Source organism: Microtus oregoni, unplaced genomic scaffold (genome assembly GCF_018167655.1).
Source record: "Microtus oregoni isolate MIOR12 unplaced genomic scaffold, Mior012 000025F_ref0000491, whole genome shotgun sequence".
NCBI lineage: Eukaryota > Metazoa > Chordata > Mammalia > Rodentia > Cricetidae > Microtus > Microtus oregoni.
In genome coordinates this window covers 12,508,818-12,528,991 of record NW_024543084.1, presented here as the reverse complement: position 1 = coordinate 12,528,991, position 20,174 = coordinate 12,508,818, and the positions used below count along the sequence as shown (strand labels likewise).

Here is a 20,174-nt window from a genome sequence, read left to right as displayed (position 1 = left end):
GGCATCAAAAGGCTTAAGATAAACCAGGTGAGGTGGTGCACGCTTTTAATCCCAGCACTCAGGAGGCAGAGGCAGGTGGATCTCTGTGAGTCTGAGGCTAGCCTGCTCTACACAGTGAGTTCCAGTTCCAGGGACATATGGAGGGACCCTATCTCAAACAGATAAACAACCCTCCACCAAACCCAAAACAAACAAAAAAACCCAAAAGGTAAAATCCACCATTCAAAGTCCAGATCTGGTTGGCTGTATTCCCATGACATCAAACCCCTTCAGTTCCGTACCATGAAATAGCTTACCAGCAGGAAAAATAAAACTACATGGGCCCTTCACATTCATGGTTCTCATGGTTCCTGAGAACTTAAGGAGTTCTGAGGTCCAGCTGGGTATACCTGTACCTCACAGGCTAAGTGGCTTGCCCCCGAGCCATTACAGCGGAGCTGGGACTGACAAAGGCTACTCTCCTATTTGGCAGCTGCTCTCTATAAGCCATCACGTGAATGGATACCCCTGCCTGCTCACCATGGCCGCGTTGTGCTCCTCCAGAGCGGCTGCCCTGATCACCTTGCGCAGGAGCCTTCTGTTCCTGAGGGCGTGCTGCTGCCGCTTGAACCGCTCATACAGCAGCTGGTTGTGCAGTAAAAGCAACTGATCTCGGAGGGTGCGGATCTCATCTGAGGGAGGAGAGCCTGATTTTAAAGCAGAGGGAAGGTGGCAGAAAGGCCTTTTACACACAGTTCCATTAAGGGCCTCCCATGCGCCTTACTTAAGAAACATAATCCTTGGGGTCTTAGAAGACAGCCCATCCATGAAATGCTTGCCGTGCAAGCATGGAGGACTGGTTTGATATCCAAAACCCATGAAGAAAGAGTTAGGCATGGAAGTTTGTGCCTGTAATCCCAGCACTGGGAAAGCAAAGACAGGCAGACCCTTGGGGCTCACTAACCAGCCTGCCTTGGTACAGTAGCAAGCTCTAGGCCAGTGAGAGATTGTGTCCACACATGTGTGCACACAATTCTGACCTAACCAATCAGTGTGTGAGTTCCCAGCACCACCATTCTTAAGAGAAGGAAGAATCTTCTACTTGCCTTCCCTTTAAAGAATCTAAAGGTGGTACCAAGGAGGGCTCCTGAGGCAGGAAACCTGATCATGGAGGTATTTCTGACCTCCTTTCCCTCTGCCACTGCTCTCTCACTTCTATGCTTCCCAGGGAGACTTCCCAGCACATTCCCACCATGCAGATCTTTACTAGCGAAACCTGGTGCTTACTTTTTCATTGAACTCCCAAGTTCATAGTACTTGCCACTCCTTAAAAATATGAAACATTGAGTTTGCAATACTTGAGATCCTCTTGCCAACTAGAACAGGAGCCAAAGGAAGCCCCTTCATGAGGGCACCCTTCAAGTACAGAAAAGGGATGAGTAGGGCTGGATGTGTGCTGAAGCAACAACTTTACCTCCAAAGTGGGTCCAGTCAACAGATTTGCTGGGTAAGGACAACCTAGGAAAAGATTTTATAATAAGTTACTGGTCTGACCTAGAAAACACAAATCTGGACTTTCTGTTGTTGGTGATGGTGTTCTGAGAAAGTCTCATGCAACCCAGGCTGGCTTTGAACTTGCTGTATAGCCAAGGATGATGTTGAACTTCTGAACCTCCTGCTTCCATCTCCCAAGTGCAGGAACTGCAGGTATGGGCCATTTTATTATATGGTGCTGGTGATCAAATGAAGGGCTTTATGAATGCTAGGCAAGCACTCTACCAACTGGGGTACATCCTCGGCCAAAAAAATATGGACTTTTAGCTGTAGCAAGGTCAGAATCTACAGTTACTTCAGAGAACTTCCATACTCCCAAGTCTATGGCTAAACTGGAACGAAGTCTTGGTGGCTGGGAAGGGGCAGGCAGCCCACTGCATATAACTAAGTCTCAACCCTAGCACTGAACTCCTTGGCTTAGTGGCTGTGCCATAGGATCTGTTGTCCAACCACCCTTTTCCAGAAAACATTGAGCCCTACTCCCTCCACACACAGAGTTACTCTCCTTGGACAAGCTACTGTCACCCTGTTAAGATAAATGCAAGTCATCTACTTGATTCCAATACACCAAGTTTCATTTTATAAGTGGAGTTTTAAATATTACAATTCTTATCAAATTCCACCTTAGAGTATTATATAAACAAAAAGGTGAAAAATAGCCAGGTGTGGTGGTACCTTGTAGTCTCAGCTCTTGGGAGACCATAGTAAGAAGATCATGAATTCCAGACTAGCCTGGGCTACACAGTGAGATTCTGTCTCAAAACAAACAAACAAAAGATTAAGCTAACATTTCCCAAGAACCAGCAGCAAAAGGATCAGCCCCAACTTAGCCAGGTAATTCTTTCTCTTTCCTTGGAATTCCCTGAGAGGGTAAGGAAAAAAAGACTGAAAGCTGCCTCAGCTCTTAAGCAGTCCATGTGCTCTGTGGACCTGTAGAGAACACTGATAATGTCATCTTTCAGCACAGCATAAGAGAAAACAGAAACCTAAACTGGAGGATATACTGAAATCAGTGTTACTTTCTCTGAGCTATTATAACCTCATTTTTAATGCCTGCTTTTCGGAGAACAGATGTGCAAACACCCACTGGAGCATCCTCACAGAACAGAGGCAAAGAATGACCTGTACTGACTTATTTACAAGCGGCCATTGTCTCTCTCATAGATCATCCAGGCACAAGTACCCATGTTCTAGACCTGGGAAAGCAACAAAATAAAAGGATATCTAAGACAACACAAGAGAACCAGCTGCCTCGGGTACAAGTGGAAAGGGATCGCCCTGCCCTGCCTTCGTGGCCCTGTGCTGTCTAGAAACAACAACAGGGCCCAGGCTTACTTGCTCAGCTCCTTGCTGTGCGCATCTGCTCCCTGCTCTATCAGTCTGTCCAGTACTTCCATTGGGGAGGTAGAGGGCGCACAGTCTTCCTCAGGGTTTCCTTTCACTTTCTTCAGCAGCTCCTCAGTCTTCTTGCTGACAAAGTGACAGGCAGTCTTTGGCAAGGCCACCTCAAAGAGATGATCATATGGGGGAGGCTGACCACTTCCAAAGCTCACTCCTCTCTGAGGTGGAATTTTGCAAGGACTGGGAGTGAGGATACTGGTTTCCAGAGAAGTCTGGCGATCTCTGTCCCCAGCGGGACTGGCATCAGCACTGCCAGAGGGTGGGTCTATAGGAGTAAAGGCTTGCTTTGGTGTGTCAGGCCCATGTTTGTCCAGAGAGGAGTGCAAAGTCTCAGGGTTGACGCTGGAGCCCTGAGTCCCAGAGGCTGTCCAATGAGTCTTCCGCTGAGAACCAGAGAGACTGTCTTGGTAGAAGGGAGAGTCAAAGCCCCCTCGAGGAACTACAGGATCCGCCTCTGCAGTGGTGATCTCAGAAAGTTCTTTAGATATCGCAGCTGAAATGAGGGTAGGGAAACAAGGACACCCTGTAAACACTCAACCAGGCAAATGGGCTTGGGTTTGTGTACTACAGGGGAATTAAAGCAGACGATACTTTCCCTGTACATGCAGGAACACTACTTTTCACCTCAACACAGAAAGTCTATCAAGCTCGTGAGTTATGACTCTAGAGCCTAGTTCTGAGACAGAAACAAGATACTTTCACCACCTTGTAGCAACCCACACATATTACCTTCTTCCTTATCTTTCTCAATACTGTCTTCCTCAGAAGCCAGGTCACCTAGGAAATCTGGTAGATTCCCCAGAGTAACGGATTTGCTTGAAGGCAAATCCTCTGCAGAAAGATAGAGACAATGCCGGTCACACTGGCTAACCCCTGCAAAACACAAAGCTGAAACACTGCACACACATTTACAATGGTTTTTCCAGATGAAGCAACAAAGCTGGGGCCATTATGAAAGAGAACTTATACAGCATTTACAAAAGTTCCAAACCCAACCCCACAAAAAATACACTTCTCAGGCCATAATGTCTCTCATGATAGATAAAATCACCTAGCTTGATCTGCTCAAAGCAGACACATTTCCGGTAATAGCTTAACAGCTTTCTAATACTGGTATTGTTGTGTGCCTCTATGTCGCCATCAGCACTATTCCTCCAGAACACCCTTCTCCCACCTAGCTTAGCTTTGAAACTATGAAGTTCAATGCAAAGAGACAAGCCAGGTCCATCATTACCCAGGGAGTTTACCTAGTCCTCGGTCATTTAGAGGATACTGCTGTCTCTGCAGGTGAGGCCTTGAGGAATCTGCTCTTTCTTCCTGAAAATGGAAGCAAACAGTGAAAATGCTGGGCATGTTCTGTGGCACACAGTAACGGGTTTAAAGGTCAGTTCACTGTTTTTGAAGACAGTGTTTCTCTGTGTAGCCCTGGCTATCCTGGAACTCACTATGTAAATCAGGCTGACATCAAACTCAGAGACTGACCTGCCTCTGCCTCCTGAGCGCTGGGATTAAAAGTGTGTGCCACTATGCCTGGCCAGGTTGTTTATTGGAGATAGGATCTATGTAGCAATGGAAGACCTAGAGCCTGCTACATAGACCAGGCTGGCCTCAAACTCACAGAGATCCAACTGCTTCTGCCTCCCAAGTGCTGCAGCTAAAGGCTTGCATCACCATGCCAGGCCCTAGGCTTATGAGCTTTTTAATGGCCTATTTTCACTTGCAAATAATTGGATTTTATTATTGGCTATAAATTATTGTCAGCTGTTTACCTTGAAGTGACAGACTTGGTTCATCATTTAAGAAACTGTCACAGGTAGGAGAAGAAGAAAATATGAGCAAAGTATAAGTATGAAAATGTCATAATGAAATCCATTAGCTTATACTGAATCTGAAAAAAAAATCAATTAAAAAGAAATTTCCTGCTAAATATTCAGGCCTGAATAAATCATCTGTCAGTCACTTCTCTTTCAGATAAATTGTGCTCCATAGAAAAAAAAGCAGCTAGTTCAGCTCCAACTCAAACAGCTACGAGGTAGGACTCTCCTCATCTTGCAGCATGCAATAAAACACGCTCTGAGTACATTTCTTATTTTACTTGCTCTTTTGAGACAGGGTCTCACTGCATCTATACTGGCCTTGAATTCACAATCCTCATGCCTCAGCCTCTGGAGCGTGAATCAAATGTGTGCCACAATACCCAGCTGTATTTCCTAAGGGTATATACATAATTTCAAGGCCCAGATTTAATGAAAACTCATCATTTCTGCTTCTTAGTGTAGAACATGCTTTTCCCTCCCTTTTCCTATTTCTAAGCTGAAAGAGTATGGGGGTGGGGGTGGGAATGCAATACCTTAAGAGTCTGGTCTCTAAGTTGGTCTGTGCTAAGGGGTCAGTATCTTATTACTGTTTGTACTGCCAATGACAACACAGGGAGGGCATACAGCAGTCAATGTTGATTTGAAAGTTGGTCTAACCCACTGAGTACGAAAGGCTTTCAGGGTCCTAGGGTTGGCAGGTCATACCTTGAGAAGCGATGACACCTATTTTCAGTTATTATGATTTAGTTCCAACCCATCCATTCCAAGTAAGGATGGTACTTGGCATAATTAGGATTTACAAGACAAGATATGCACTGGTATCTCTGGCCTGCCACTCACCTTCCTGGGGGGTGCGGCTGTGGCCTGGGAGGTTGGCCCATGTACACAGTCATCTGGGGGACAGGGCGGGGCTGGAGGAGGAGAGGTTGCCGGGGTTCCCAAAGGAGTTCCTTTTCCACCTGCTCAGAGACAAGGACGAAACATAGAAAGGCTGAGCCAAACATCAGACAAGCTATCATTTTCTCAACACTGCTACCACTACGAATATAGCTGTCCAGTTAACTTCTTGGAATCCAGATCAGCCTCAGTGTCTATCTCTTTACTCATTCTGAAAAGTCCAGAAACTTATATTAAGTTTCAAAAAACAAGTTTATTACTGCCAAATGGCACCCAAAGTCACTATGAGATCCTCTGTCACAAAACACAGGCCCAAACCAATCAATCAAGTCCAATTAAGACCCACTTACCCGTGGTCCCAAAGGCTTTACTGTAGGGGTGTGACAAGTCAGGTGGGACATTTCCAGGAGACGTAGGAGGAGTGGTCATACCACAAACCATAGATGGGCTCCAGAGAGTAGCCTAGAAATCAATAAGGAACATCAGCATAATCAAGGGAGCACTGTGTCCTACACAAGATTTCTAGGCCACGTTTAGTTTACAACTACAAACTGCATGTTGCATTTCAAGTGTCTGGACTCCAAGGTGCCCACGTGGTAACAATGGCTTTCACTGCTCCTATTATGGGCCCTTAAAGGGCCCTCCTGAAACTCACAGTGTGCAACTGCCCCACAACATACTAAATCCTGACCAATGGCCCAGCTTCACTAGGAGGAGAGCAGGGGAAGGCACACTGAGTGGCACCATACTTGCAGCGGCTCAGGTAACAGCCGTGTTGATGGGGAACTCAGACTCTGAGGTAGCTGCCCAGCTGGACTGAACAACATCAGTCGAGAAGTGGAGGAAGGGGTGGAAGTAGCGCCCCCTGAAATGAAAGGGAAGGAGGCAGGGGTGAGTATAGGGTGCCGAGTCATTCTGATAAACAGCCTCAATCTTCTAGATCATCTGATAACACTCAATTCTCTATTTAAAATCACTAGGGGCAGCCGGGCAGTTGGTGGCACACACTTTTAATCCCAGCATTTAGGAGATAGACGCAGGAGGATCTCTGTGAGTTTGAGGCCAGCCTGATCTATAGAGTAAGTTCCAAGATAGTCAGGATTACAGCCAGAAACCCTGTCTTAAAAAACAAACAAACAAAATCACTAGAGGCTTGGGCATACTTGGGAATAAACTAACATCAAAAGATTCTTGTGGGTTGTTTGTTTGTATTGAGAAAGGGTTTCACTGTGTAGCCCTGACTACCCTAGAACTGGCTACATTACCAGGCTGGCCTTGAACTCAGAGATCCATTGCCTCTGCCTTCTAAGTGTTGGGATTAAAGGAGTGTACCACCATATCCAGCCTTTAAAGATTCTTTAAATGCCCTTTGGAAGTTAAAGTTCAGCAGGTCTGATTTAGTTATACGTGAGGATAATTTAAAAGGCACGCCATGCCTGACAGCCTGATATGCAGCCTCCATTGCAGCTAAAGTCAAGAGCTGCTGTGAATCCAGACTCTCAGACCATGTCAGTGTATAGTCTGGGGCTCCACTGGAAGCTAAGTTCCTTATGACACAGGAACCAAATGTAAGCACTTGTACCTCACTGTGTTATATGTTGAGGACTAGTCTGGGGATCTGCAATGTTATTAGATGAGATCTGCAATGTTATTAGATGAGAAAGTAAGAACATTTAAGCTTTAAAAATGGAAAATAATTCAAACAAAATAGAGGTAAACTCTAATTTAGACTATTTCGGGAGAGGTCCCTAAGCAGTCTTACTCTAGGAAGCACACTGAAAGCAAAAATAAAAACAATGCTTTCCAGAGATGAAGGTATAAACAGAGAGGACCAAAGTTGCTTTTTACCATAGCTATTCTGTGTGTCTACATAAGCGCTGGTGGTGACATCAGCTGAACGGTGAGGGAGGCAGGCAGAGAGCTGGTGAGACACAGAATAGCCGTCTTCATACGAGGCTTCTGTAGGGTCCAGAGAGATTTTGGCACACTCTATTACAACATCATGAGTTTCTAATGTCTTCCACCTAGAAAAGGCAACACAAGTCAAGAAAAGCATGCACTAATCCACCTAACCATATTAGTTACATCCTCAAGAGGCCAACTCAGTGCTGGTCACTGGACTGTGATTAGCAAAGCATGAGGCACAACCATGCTACCCAGGTAGGAACAGCACTAGATAAAAACTAGCCACCCATTGAACAAACCACCTTCCCTAGTTAAAATGATTTCATGAAATTAATAGAAACAGTTTGAAAGAAAAACATCACCAACAAAGATGAAGAATACCTTCTTAGATTGATTATACAGGCAGCTCTCGGGGAGGTTTGCTTTTGACACAGAGCTAATCGGGATGGGAGGAGCTGAAAGCACTAAGCAGCTGGGCTGAACTGAGGTCTCAAGCCAAAGCCTACAGGTTCTTCTAACACATCCCTGGACCAGAAATACTGTGCAGTCAATTAAAACTAAAAAGCATGTAAAGATGTTAGTTTCTGCAGTGTGAACCTCAGGCCCACACATCTCCAATCAATCCTATAGAAACATAGGAGACAATGCTGAGCTGCAATATGGCTTTGGCAGGAATAAGGCCAGTCAAAGGAAGCTGTCCTCTGGCAGAGTGGTCAGCACAACACTGTGATTAGCATGCTTTCAATAGATCAGTGGCTCTCAGGAGCCATGGAAACTTTTACTGTGGACACAACTGTTGTCAAAACTTAACAAAACTAATTTTACTGTATATAAACCATATACATTACTAAATTTGATTTTAAAAATCATGCTTTTGAATACTAAAGGACTTTCACCATCACCATCTTTTTGGTGGGAGTTAAATTTTATATCTTTTGGATCAGGGCCTCACTCTGTGATCCTGGCTCTCCTGAAACTCACTCTGTAGCCCAGGCTGTCCTTGAATTTGTGGCAATCCCAAGTGCTAGGATATACCTGACTAGAATATAATCTCTTTTTAAAAGATTTCTTTTTCATTTTATTTATTTACTTGGGAGCAGGGGAATGCCACAGCGAGACAGGTGGAGATTGCAGACAGCTTGTGGAGTTAGCTCTTCCCTTCCACCACGTGAGTCCTATAGAGTGAACAGGTCGTCAGGCTTAGCAACAGGCACCTTAGAACCAATGAGCCATCTCATCACTTTAGAATATCTTAAATGAGAGAAAAAAAACACAAAGCTGTTCTGATAAGTGCCCACAAATAGACTGACAGTATTAAGTATTGAAATTCAAAGAACTAAAGGGGCTAGGAAATAACTCAGCAAGTAAAAGCATGTACTCCTCAAGAAAGCCTGACAGACCTGAGTTTGATCCCTGGTGCCCACATAAAAAGCCAGATGTGGTGGCACTCAACTGTAATCCCAGCAGTCCTACAGCAAGATGGGAGAAAGAGACAGAGGAGAATCAGCCAGAAGCTCCAGTGCCAGTGGACTGCAAGGACAGAAACAGAGACTCTGCCTCAAAACAGAGAGAACTGATCTCTGAAAAGTTGCCCTCTGACCTCCACATACACACACGCCCCACCCCCTATCACACACACAAACTAGAGGCTGGACTGTAGCTCTGTCACAGGCGCTTGCCAACACCTGCAAGACCTGAGTTTAATCTTCAGCATCACAAAAACCCAGATTTACAGGTAGTATTCACTCTCTTAGTTTCTTTAATCTCTTCTAGATCTTCCAAATGTTCTACAAATGCCCCAAACCAGCAGAAGAGTTAAACTGTGCACACTGACCAAGCATAAACTTGCTCTTAGGACACAGAGCTTTACTGTCTGTGGCTCTAAGTTCATGGTCATTCTGACAGGCCTTTTGTCCTCTGACCATGTTTACAGGGAGGAAGGCAACAGCAGTAAGTAAGGGCATTGTGTGGGGTCACCTCACAACACATGATCTACACACTCTTATGGATGCCTGTTCATTCTAACATGTTGAAAATGTGGCATTAAATAATACAAAGGAGAAGGTGTGCAGTGCATAGCCAGCGCACAAGGCAGCTTCCCTGAGTGGCAAGTGTTTCAAGTCCCTTGGGTACAGACATGTGTATGGGATTTAGGGGGACGACGACTCCTCTTTCCACACCTTCAGCATGACTAGAAAGTGATTAAATGAGGAATCAAGACACATAAGCACAGGATTAATTTTAGTAAAGAAAAGATTCCTTTAAAAAAATACATAACTGGCAAGATGACTCAGCAGGTAGACATCTGAGGCCAATCCTAACTGCCCATGTTCAAACCCTGGATCCTACATACAGGTAAAAGGAGAAAATTATTCCAATAAGCGGTCCTCTTCTCCATACACACACATGCATGCACGCATGAGCATGTGCATATACCCAGACACACACAATAAGCAAATAAACATAAAAGAGGATTACAGTAGATGTTTTGCTTATTTTGCAGTACTGGGGATTAAACTCTAAATACTGCACATGCTAGGAAAGAATCCAGTTAAATATTTCACACTACACACTACTATGTGTGGAGTGGAGTGCACCTGAAGAGGTCAAAGGACAACTTACAGGGGCTTGTTCTCTTCTTCCAACATGTGGCTTCAGGTTTTTGTGCTTGACCTTTAGCCACTGAGCCATTACACTGGCTCTAAATGTTTTATTTTAGTTCATGTTAAACAAGCATTTCCTTGATACTTAAATAGACATTTTAAAAAATCTTAGTTTTAGTTTTTATGAGACAGAGTTTCTCTATGTAACTCCAGCTGTCCTGTAACTCACTCTGTAGACCATGCAGGCCCCAAACTCAGATATCTACCTGCCTCTGTCTCCCCAGGGCTGGGAGCAAAGGCATACACTACCATGTCAGGTTTAAAGAGGCTGCTCATATTTTAATGTCCAACAGCTGCTCACTTGTTTACTTGTATCCCTTCTCTCAGACTCACATAAAATGCATGTGTGCTGTGCATTTGATGACATCTCTGAGCTACTAAAATATAGTAGCTTATGGTCCCTGCAGCCTACGATCCCAAGGCCAGAGAAGATAGAGGCTGGAAGACTAAGAGGGCGAGGCCTAACAGGGCTCTACAGGGAGAAACAACAGGTCAGTGCCATGCTAAGGATGCCTCGCACTGTTCTCCTTGACAGCTACTCTAGCTCTACTAGCTGAATTGCTTCCCTAACTCTCTAAGGCCAATGTTTCTCATTTATTAACTTGCTCTAAGGACCAAAATCACTGCTATTCATCCTTCCCCCCTCCTCAAGTTAACTATTTTCATTTTTTTCAAAATTGACTTAAACAATTATTAAGACTATGTAAGCATCAACCACAGCAGAGCTGAAGAGTTCTGATACAGTTTTTCACTTGGTATGGCCTGGCATTGTTTCCTTCTCCTCGTTTATGATATGTCAATGTTAACTGAGCTACCCTGGTTGCTCTGGACTGATGCCCACTGCCTCTCATATAATGAAATGAAGGATCTACAAGGGTTTGTCTCCCCTCCCCGCTGAGCGACCTTCTGGAGCTGCGTCAGTCCTCAGCCCACTGTTCTGACACCTCTTTGACCAACCTACATCAAACTCCAACCTTCTTGGGCTTATTTTAGTAGAGCATTCTCCCTTGGCCAGCTGGGGATGTAGCGTGGGGTGGGAGGGGCATAAACTCTGAGCTCTGGCCTGTCTAAAAGAGCCCCACACCACAGAACCCTAACTTAAACACCTCTCGAAAGAGTTGAGAAGCTAACACTATTCTGACTTCTGGGTCTTATTAAGCATCTGGTTGTTTTTATATTGCAACTTTCTGAAAGGCTTATTCTTCTAGTGTTTTGAAATCTCACAAAGTTGAGGTTTGGCAGCAATCCTTCACATTGACTGACCTGTACACTAGACAAAGTCCTTTAATCTAGAAGCTTCGACTTCAGTAAATTTCTTTTACAGGTTCTTCTACTAAAATGTCCTTCAAAACATTTTGTTTTTTTTTTCTTTTTTTTCTTTTTATATTATTATTACAAATTTTCACCTCCGTCCCTCCTATTCCCCCCCCCCAAAAAACATTTTGTATTGGCTATTAGGCTCTCTTTACCATTCTAAAGCTGTTCAGTCACCTGCCTTTGTCCTTTGTTCAAATGAGCCAGTCTTAGCTGTACTCCAGTTCCTTTGCTGAAATGCTTATTTAGGGGCTCATTTTAATTTCAAGAGCTCTTTACTACGTCAGAACGCCCGTTACTCCCATCACCCTGCCCCCATACAACCATGGACAATTGCCTGCTCTGTGGTTTTGCTGTCAATGTTTGTTCCTGATTTCCTATCCTTACCACTCTGACTCACAGCAGACAAAGCTTCCTTCCAAGACCAGATGGTCTACAACCCTGGGCACTGAGGTGCTATGTGCTGTTGACAGGGAAGGAAGGCCCCCAAGCTAATATGGCTGACTGAACATTTTGAGCCAATTGTACAATCTCCTGAAGTCCCAGCACCTATAATAAAGACCTGTTTTTAAATATAAAACACAGGGAGGAGAAGAAGACAGAAAGAACAAGTGTCTAGATGTGAAGAGTAGCAGACAGGTGTTAACTGCTGTGTACAACTGGAGAAACAAGGCCCTAAACCAAAGCTTCAAGCCACCAGTAAGTTGGGTTATACTGCACAACCCTTAGGGGTCCAAGAACTCAGAGCACTCAGATCTCCTGGAACTGGAAGCTAGAGACAGCTACCCTGAAGCAGCTGGTGGGAACTGTTGGAGAAGCATGGAGCATCTGAAAGCCCTCCAACTCTATGATCCCAAAAAGAGCTCTACTCCTCACCGGGAATCTGGTTATTCTCTGGCAAGGGGATTCTCTTCAGGAAAGTGAAGCCAGGTCGGAACAAAGCTTCAACAGAAGAGGTAGGGGCATGAATGCATCCCAGGCCAAAAAGTCAAGAGAAAGTACACAATCTCAATGCCCAAACCACCAAGCCTCCTTACCTACCTCTTCTGCAGAAACAGCCAGATCCTCACCAGCCTGGAGATCAGAAGAATTTTCTAAAAATCTGACCAGCTAAAGAAGAACACAATCCCAGCGTTGGTATCTCCCCAGAAGCACAGATCCACACAAAAATTTTCTAGATAAAACCTCAAAAGCACTTTTCCTGTCTTCTCACTCAAGAACAAGAAAATCACTAAAGCTTTGCAAAAAGCCTCAGAGACTTAAAAAGAACAAATCAAAACAAGTGAAAAAAAGGGGGAAGGCTTAGAAGAAACAGACTATATAGAGAAAATAAAAAAGACACTTGGAGACGAAGATAGGCAACTAAAGGACTCTATGAACTAAAGAGAGTTATTAGGCAAAAAAACCTAACAGTGGAAATAAACAAAGAGGGAAGGCATCAATGACAAGTAAGCCTGCAGGAAGTAGACTAAAGGACAGAAAGGAAAAATGGGTTTTGTTGTCACCACTGGAGTGTAAGAAGGACAACAGAGGAGAGAATGCCATGCTGAAACAGTGAAGAAAATCTACTAAGACCTAAAACCCTGTAAGTTGAACAATGACAACAGATTCACATCAAGGTATATCACAAGGAAATTTCAGACTATCATACTAACAGAGAGATATTCTGCCAGCCCTAGAGATGAAGATGTACCAGCAAGACTGTCAGCAAGATGGCAATGGGTTTCTGCCTCCAGTCACGAAGGAGACTATTAGCCCAGCATTCACATCCAGGCAGGTCAACAGCATCCTTCCTAAATGTTAGAGGATGCAGTACAGCACAACCAGAGGGAGGGCCTGGGAAATGACCCAGTCAGAAAAGTGCTTGTCTAATCCCTGGAACCCACATCTCCCACATACACACACATACACACACAAAAAAAAAAATACAGTGAGATGTGCCTATGATGAGTTCCAGATTCAAAGGATGTTCCTGCCTCAAAAAATAAGGTAGGAAAAAATTGATTGAGGAAGACAACCAACATCCATCTCTGGCCTTCACATGCATACACATGTGTGTGCACCCACCAACACACACACATACACACACACCAAGAAAGAAGTCACGAAATACAGGAAATGGGAGATGTTGCCCAGGAAAGAGGCCAAGCAATGGCTCAAGAGAGCAAGCCCACAGCTAGCTCAGAACAGACCTGCCAAAAGACAAACATGCTGCTGAACATCTCCAAGGCTCCCACTGTCCTTTTAGCCAAGGAAAAGCATCAACTGACCTGAGAAAACTTGTCTTTACTACATTCTGAGGAAGCTCTCACAGCCTTCCTAGATCAGCATTTGTTTTACTCCACAAAAGGATTTTGCAGAGACCCCTAATGATGGAGCAGCCAAGACAGCACATCTGACCACAGCCCTCACGAAAAGCTTTGCCAGACACAGACAGGGAAAGCCCATGCTTCCCAGGCCTCACTTGTAACTTACAATGACTCCCTGGAAAGCACTCTTAAAGAAGATGAAGCCAGACCCATCAAGGCTGACAATGCTCCTGCCCTCATCCTCTGCAGTCTGTAAGAGCAACCAGCTCTCAAAACAAGCCACACTTAAGGCAACTACAGAGAAAACAGTGAACATGGAGGCAAGGCAGAGCTGCCTCTGAGGTAGACAGGGAGCAGGAGGAAGAGCTTCTCAGGCAGAACTAACACTGGAATGTTCTGTTTTTCAGGCTGGGATTAGCTACATGTTTATTTGTTATTATACCCTGCTTTAAGCTGACTGGAGCAGGATGACAGAAGTAGCCTGGAAAAGGTATGACTTTGTAAGGGTTATCAGGTATAAACCAGTCTTTTTAAGATCCCAGAGATTGACACCTGTGGCTCAGTTTCCCCCAACAGGCTTCCATGCCCTCACTGGGAATCATACATCTGCCTGACAGGCTGACGGAGCTGGGCTTCATACAACTCAGCAGGTTCAGTAGCTCCTCAGGACACACCTGGGAATTCCTGAAGAACCCATGGGGTGTCAAGCACCTGGCGATGCCCATGGAGAAAGGGACCCAAGTTGCCTCATTACTCCAAATATGCCTGGCCTTCCTGTAATCTCCTAGTTTTCAGCTACCCAATTAACTTCCCAACCTCCTTAAGTACCAAAAAGTAAGCCTTCCAGAGCTTCTGGGGACAGGCACTTGGGTGCCACTGCCTCTGCTCAAGCAGTCATAGCTCTGTGAGGAGTATGCTTTATGTACAAAGTTCCAGCCCATCGGCAAGTGGAACATCTGTATTCCCACAGGTATCCGTAGATCACACTTTCAATCCCTTAAGAAACTCAAAAATTCTGTCACTAATTTGCTTTCTGTACCTTCGAGGGTCCAGTTCATGGTCCTTGGATCCAGTCACTAATTCCGGATGAATTCGCACATGCTCCATCATAGGCTAGAAGAGTTTGGGTTGACAAATTATAGGTGTGAAGTTGTGTGGCAAATCTACATGATGGAACATTATTTGACAACAAAAAGAGATGAAGTACTGACACATGTTACAACCCAGATGAACCTTGAAATACAGTGAGAAGTCACAAAAGACCACATACTGCACGATCGCATGTATATGAAATGCGCAGAACAACTCTTGACTGGAGAACTAGAAAGACAATTAGTGGCTACCTGGTTTGAAGTAGAGGTATCAAGGATTTCTTCTCAAAATTTTCCTGTCTGCCATATAATACAAACGCTATAAAAGTACCTGTCAGAAAGAAGCTCTAAGGCTCACAACAGCTGCTGTTTTTAACTCACCTTGACAACTTCTTCAAAAGTCTCCACGTTTTCCTTCATACTGTAGTGAGAGCGCAGGAAGGAGACAAAGTTACAAGGGTACATTCCATAGAGGCGATGAAAGAGGGCATAAACACTGGCATGGAGATGGACAAGGTAGACTTCTGTCACATGGCCTATGGAAGGAAACCAGTTGTACAGACGTGAACTTGAGGATGCCAGCATGTTTTCTCTCTGAAGCTTGCCTACTGAGTTTCAGAAAAGTAAAACAGATGCAAATCTGGATATACTATACGCCCTTGTTAAAAACCCACCAGGGAATCCTTTGGATAAACTCCAATCATCTGCCTTCCTCCTCCTCTCCAGACATCCCACAAGACTCCAAACACTCTTCCAACACTGAGGAGGTTCCTCTCGGTGTCACTCTCCCTACAATCTGTAGTGACATTTCTTGCCTGATTTAGCATGTGTGTCTTGAAAAGGGAGCAATTCCCCTCCCCTAGTACCACACACAGAATTTGGTACATACTGAACATGTGAGAGTTTGCAGAAGGAGCATGTAAGAAACCTTCAAAGCCAAGATATGATTGATCTTAGCTGCGCAGAATTATAACTAAAGAGAAAACACTACAATGTAGATATTAGCTTAAAGTGCTTGGACAATTCCATTAATTTTGGCCTTATCAAGAAACTCCAGTTCTCTAGGAGCAACAGTCCCTTTCTCCCAAGAAGATACAGCCAAGGTAGCAAACCAGGCTTGTGCTCAATAGTCCTGTGTAGAAAGCTGCAGCAGTCTCCCTCATACACCATACATATTTCATCTTCTAACATAAATATTTCATGCTAGGACTACCAGAAGCAGTTCACAGGCTGACAGCTTCTGAATCTCTCTGATGGAGCTGCACTGCCTGTCTATATGATCTGATATGGGAAAATCTCATGCACTTCACACTCATACCCTAAAGAGGACACTGAAGTCTGTCTCCTCCTCCATGACAACCAGTAGGTTCTCACAACTGAAGCTGTGAAGCTATGGTTGTACACAACAGCACAGAGGACACAAGCATTTTGTAAGCTCAGTTGTACAGCATCCAGAGGTAGAAGCTGTGACCCAGTTTTACTAATGAGATCCAGGAAGTTGTACATCCTGTCCCTCAGTTTCTCTGACAATCCTTTCTGATCAACAGCATCAGGCCAGTGTCCTGCCAATCCCACTTCCTATGTGCCCTGCATTTTCTCCTCTATGTAGTAAATACCATACATTCTTCCTTCCCCTACAGCACATGGCTGCTAACAGTAAGGACAGCATTCCCTTGTGAAGCCTGATGAGGAGGAGAGTGTAGCTGTACCTGGTTTCTTCAGACACCATGATGAGAGACGGCCAAAGATGTCAAAGAAATCAAGAAGATGCTGCTTCCCTGATTGTGGGATCATCGGTAGCATGGTGATCAACACTAAGACACCAGTTGTGAGGACCACAACATCAGTGTCCATCTGCAGAAGGGAAGGGCGACGTCAGGCTCAGCACTGGGATGAGGGTCCAAATCCTGAGGTCACAGATCTGAAGCCCCTCTTGTGCTCATTTCCTGACCCCTAAGAATTTGAGGGACAGCACTGAAATAGACTTAGCAGAAGCACTAAGCCCTGTCACCATTGTGGTGATACTGGGGGACCATTTCCCACATCCACTACCTCATCTGAGAGATGGGTTTAACTTGGCTTGAGACTCCCAAGTCCTGAAGCCTCAAGAGTTCCTAACCCACCACCTGGATGGAAGTGTAAGAGACAGCTTACATTGCTACTCTCACCCATTCAACTACCCGCTAAGATGTTAGCTTTCTATCAAGTGCATATTGAGAGTTAGTTCATTTTCTCACTAGTACTGGGAACGAAACCCAGGGCCTTATGTATGCTAGGCAAGAGCTCTACCACTAAGGCACACTCCCCAGACCAATTCTCTTATTTTTTAAAGCACTACTACAAGCCAAACCTGGTGGCTACACCTGTAATTCTAACAGCTGGGAGGCTAAGGCGGGAGGACTGCCTTGAGTTGAAAGCCAGCCAGGTTCTATAATGAGATCTAGATCATCCAGGACTACAAGGCAAGATCCATATCAAACAAAACAAAACAGGAGAGCTGGAGAAATGGCTCAGTGATTAAGAACACAGACTGCTCTTCTAGAGGATCCCAGTTCAGTTCCCAGAACTGTATTGGTGGCTCACAAGTCTGTAACACCATTTCTAGGGGATCCCACTCCCTCTTCTGGCCCCCAATGGTACCAGGCATGCATCTAGTACATATATACACGTGCAAGGACTTGCACATACACATAACATATAAATAAAAAATAAATAAATAAATAAATAAATAAATCCAAGACTGGTGAGGTGGCTCAGTGGGTAAAAGCACCTATCACCACGCCTGAAAACCTGAGTTCAATGCCCGAGACCCACATGCTAGAAGCGAAGAACTGACTCCTGCAAGCTGTGTTATGACACTTTTCAGAAACAATATTTACAGAGGCATTTCCTCCAAAACCTCTCAAATAACCTACCTTGAGACATTTCAATAAAGAAGGCAGAAGAGGTGCTTGAGAGAGCTTATGCTTCCAAGATGGCTGTAGTCTCACAACATGCCCCAGCAGCGAGAGGATAGATAAACGGGTGGCGGCTTTGCCTACATACTCATTAATTTTATCCAAGAGGTGCTGAAAATGTAAAAGATCAAGAGAAATTTTCTTGTAAGTATATGAAGTTAACACAATTACAGGCAGTAATGATAAACTCCCAGCTCTCAAGCCTTCTCTCTAATACAGGCCCCAAAAGATTTAATAAGCCCATGGGGTAAAGATATGTTCCAGCCAATAAAGGCTAAGGTTCCAATCAAAAGACTCATCAGCCTAATCCAAGATTTTCAAAACCACATTAGTGAACAAAGTTTTCTTCATTTGGCCTGAGAAAACAGCCAGCTGCAATTTATGAAAAAGGATCCCTTAACACAGAGTTGCAAAGAGGGACAAGACTGTATTACACACAATCTAAGGTTGTAAACCCATGGCAGGTTGTGAAAGACCCTTACTACTGTAACAGTCACACATCCATGTTTTAATCTTAAATGTAAATCAAGCCATTGTGGTGCTGCAATCTGGCCTGGAATAAGGAAGACCACAGTAGACATTGTAAAAGCAGGCAACCGCACCTGCAAATGCAAAACTTAGAGATTTTCCCTTATCGATATGTTCAAAAACCCTACTCAAAGCACAAGTTTAAAGATCTTTCTTTTGTGGGGTGGAGAGATGGTTCAGTGAGAAAGAGCACTAGCTGCTCTTCCAGAGGTTCCTGAGTTATTGAACTCCCAGTAACCACATGGTGGCTCAACCATCTATAATGAGATCTGGTGCCCCCTGTGGCATGCAGGCATAAATGCAGGCTGAATACTACATAATAAATAAAGCTTTTTAAAAAGTTTTATTTCAATTGCCATTAATCTACTACAATCCTGGAATTACAAGATTTCTTTAAAGAACAAGATCTGTAAAAGTCTCTGAAATTGATGTTACTTTGTAAACTTTTCGGAGCCTACAAATTATTTTAAATGTATTCAGCCTTCGGAGATAAGCTGTGGACAAACTGCTGTGGATGCCCAGACACCCTCACTAAACTGAGAACTCACAAAGTGGCCTGCAATTCCATCCCAGCAGTTACCTTATCATGTGGCTCTTGCAAGGTGGTCAGGATGTGCAATACCGGCTGAGAATTTGTTTCCAGATAGTAATCCACCAAGGTGTTCACAAGCATAGGCCCACGTTCTAAACAAAAGGACAATTCATCAGACTTACTTCCTTTTCCCTCAATAATTGTCATAAAAGCCAGAAAATGTCCTTTTACACTATCCAAAGTCATTAAACACTGTTTTTGCCTTTTTAAATTCATGAGACTAACAGGATAATTCCAAGCTCATTGGCCTAAATACCCACAAAAGCACACAAAATACTATCATAGTTACATGACTCCATGGGTACAGTGCTTGCGGCACAAGCATGAAGATCTGAGTTCAAACCTCCAGAACACATAAAAAGCCAAGTTGAACACACATAAAAAGCTGGGCATGGTCATGAATACCTGCAGCCCCAGGAGGCAGAGACAGGAAGATAAATAACAAGCTCGCTGGCCACCAACCTAGTTCCAGATTCAGTGAGAGTCCTTGTTTCAAGGGAATAAGGCAAAGAGTGATAGGAGGAGACTGGAACATCCAAATATCTTCCTCTAGCCTCTGTAACGTGTGCACATGCGCATGCACACATACAAAGTAAAATAAACACATAAATAAACAAATGGCTGGAGAAATGGCTCAGCAGTTAAGAGCTTTCTGCTCTTACAAGAACCGTGGCTTCAGTTCCTAGCACCCACACGGTGGCTCACAATTCCAGGGAATTTTACACCATCTTCTGACCTTCGGAGTACCTGTATACATGCAGTAAACACGCAATACACATAAACTCAAGCAGGCATGTTTGAATGTCCACACATTTTCTTTAAAGACAAAATGGCAGAACCTGAAGATGAGCTCATGAACTGCTGCATGGTCTTCATAGCAGTGTGTGTGTACCTCAACACTGCCATAACTAAATGTTCAACACACATGCAGTATGAACCCACCATTGGACATTCTCTCTGTCCTAGCACTTTGAAAGACTGTGTGGAGGAACCGCCTGAAGTCCCAACATTTGGAATACTAAGGCAAGAGGGTCACAAGTCCAAGGCTAGTTTGGAATATGTAGTGAAACAAGGTCTCAGAAAAAAAAAAGTGCAACTTTCTAACCACATCCTCTGAAGATGAAAACAATCATTTATTTGCCTCCAGGCCCCAACACACTCAGCTCC

At 44.2% G+C, this 20,174-nt stretch overlaps 1 protein-coding gene across 5 annotated transcripts in view; it reads right to left on the bottom strand.

The window, feature by feature from the left end:
• Tsc1 (TSC complex subunit 1) overlaps positions 1-20,174 on the bottom strand; it is a 43,692-nt gene that overhangs the window by 11,254 nt on the left and 12,264 nt on the right. For 2 of the 5 annotated variants that reach the window (XM_041674306.1, XM_041674307.1), the window contains exons 4-17: positions 18,996-19,099; positions 17,846-17,998; positions 16,640-16,784; positions 15,312-15,466; positions 14,879-14,952; positions 7,497-7,672; positions 6,398-6,513; positions 5,999-6,110; positions 5,592-5,710; positions 4,182-4,251; positions 3,664-3,807; positions 2,869-3,427; positions 1,454-1,497; positions 520-686 (exon numbers count right to left, since the gene is read on the bottom strand). In XM_041674306.1, the coding sequence (XP_041530240.1) occupies positions 520-686; positions 1,454-1,497; positions 2,869-3,427; positions 3,664-3,807; positions 4,182-4,251; positions 5,592-5,710; positions 5,999-6,110; positions 6,398-6,513; positions 7,497-7,672; positions 14,879-14,952; positions 15,312-15,466; positions 16,640-16,784; positions 17,846-17,998; positions 18,996-19,099 (2,138 nt within the window). The remainder of the gene's footprint in view (positions 1-519; positions 687-1,453; positions 1,498-2,868; positions 3,428-3,663; positions 3,808-4,181; positions 4,252-5,591; positions 5,711-5,998; positions 6,111-6,397; positions 6,514-7,496; positions 7,673-14,878; positions 14,953-15,311; positions 15,467-16,639; positions 16,785-17,845; positions 17,999-18,995; positions 19,100-20,174) is intronic. The other 3 variants (XM_041674308.1, XM_041674309.1, XM_041674310.1) reach the window with 3 other exon arrangements.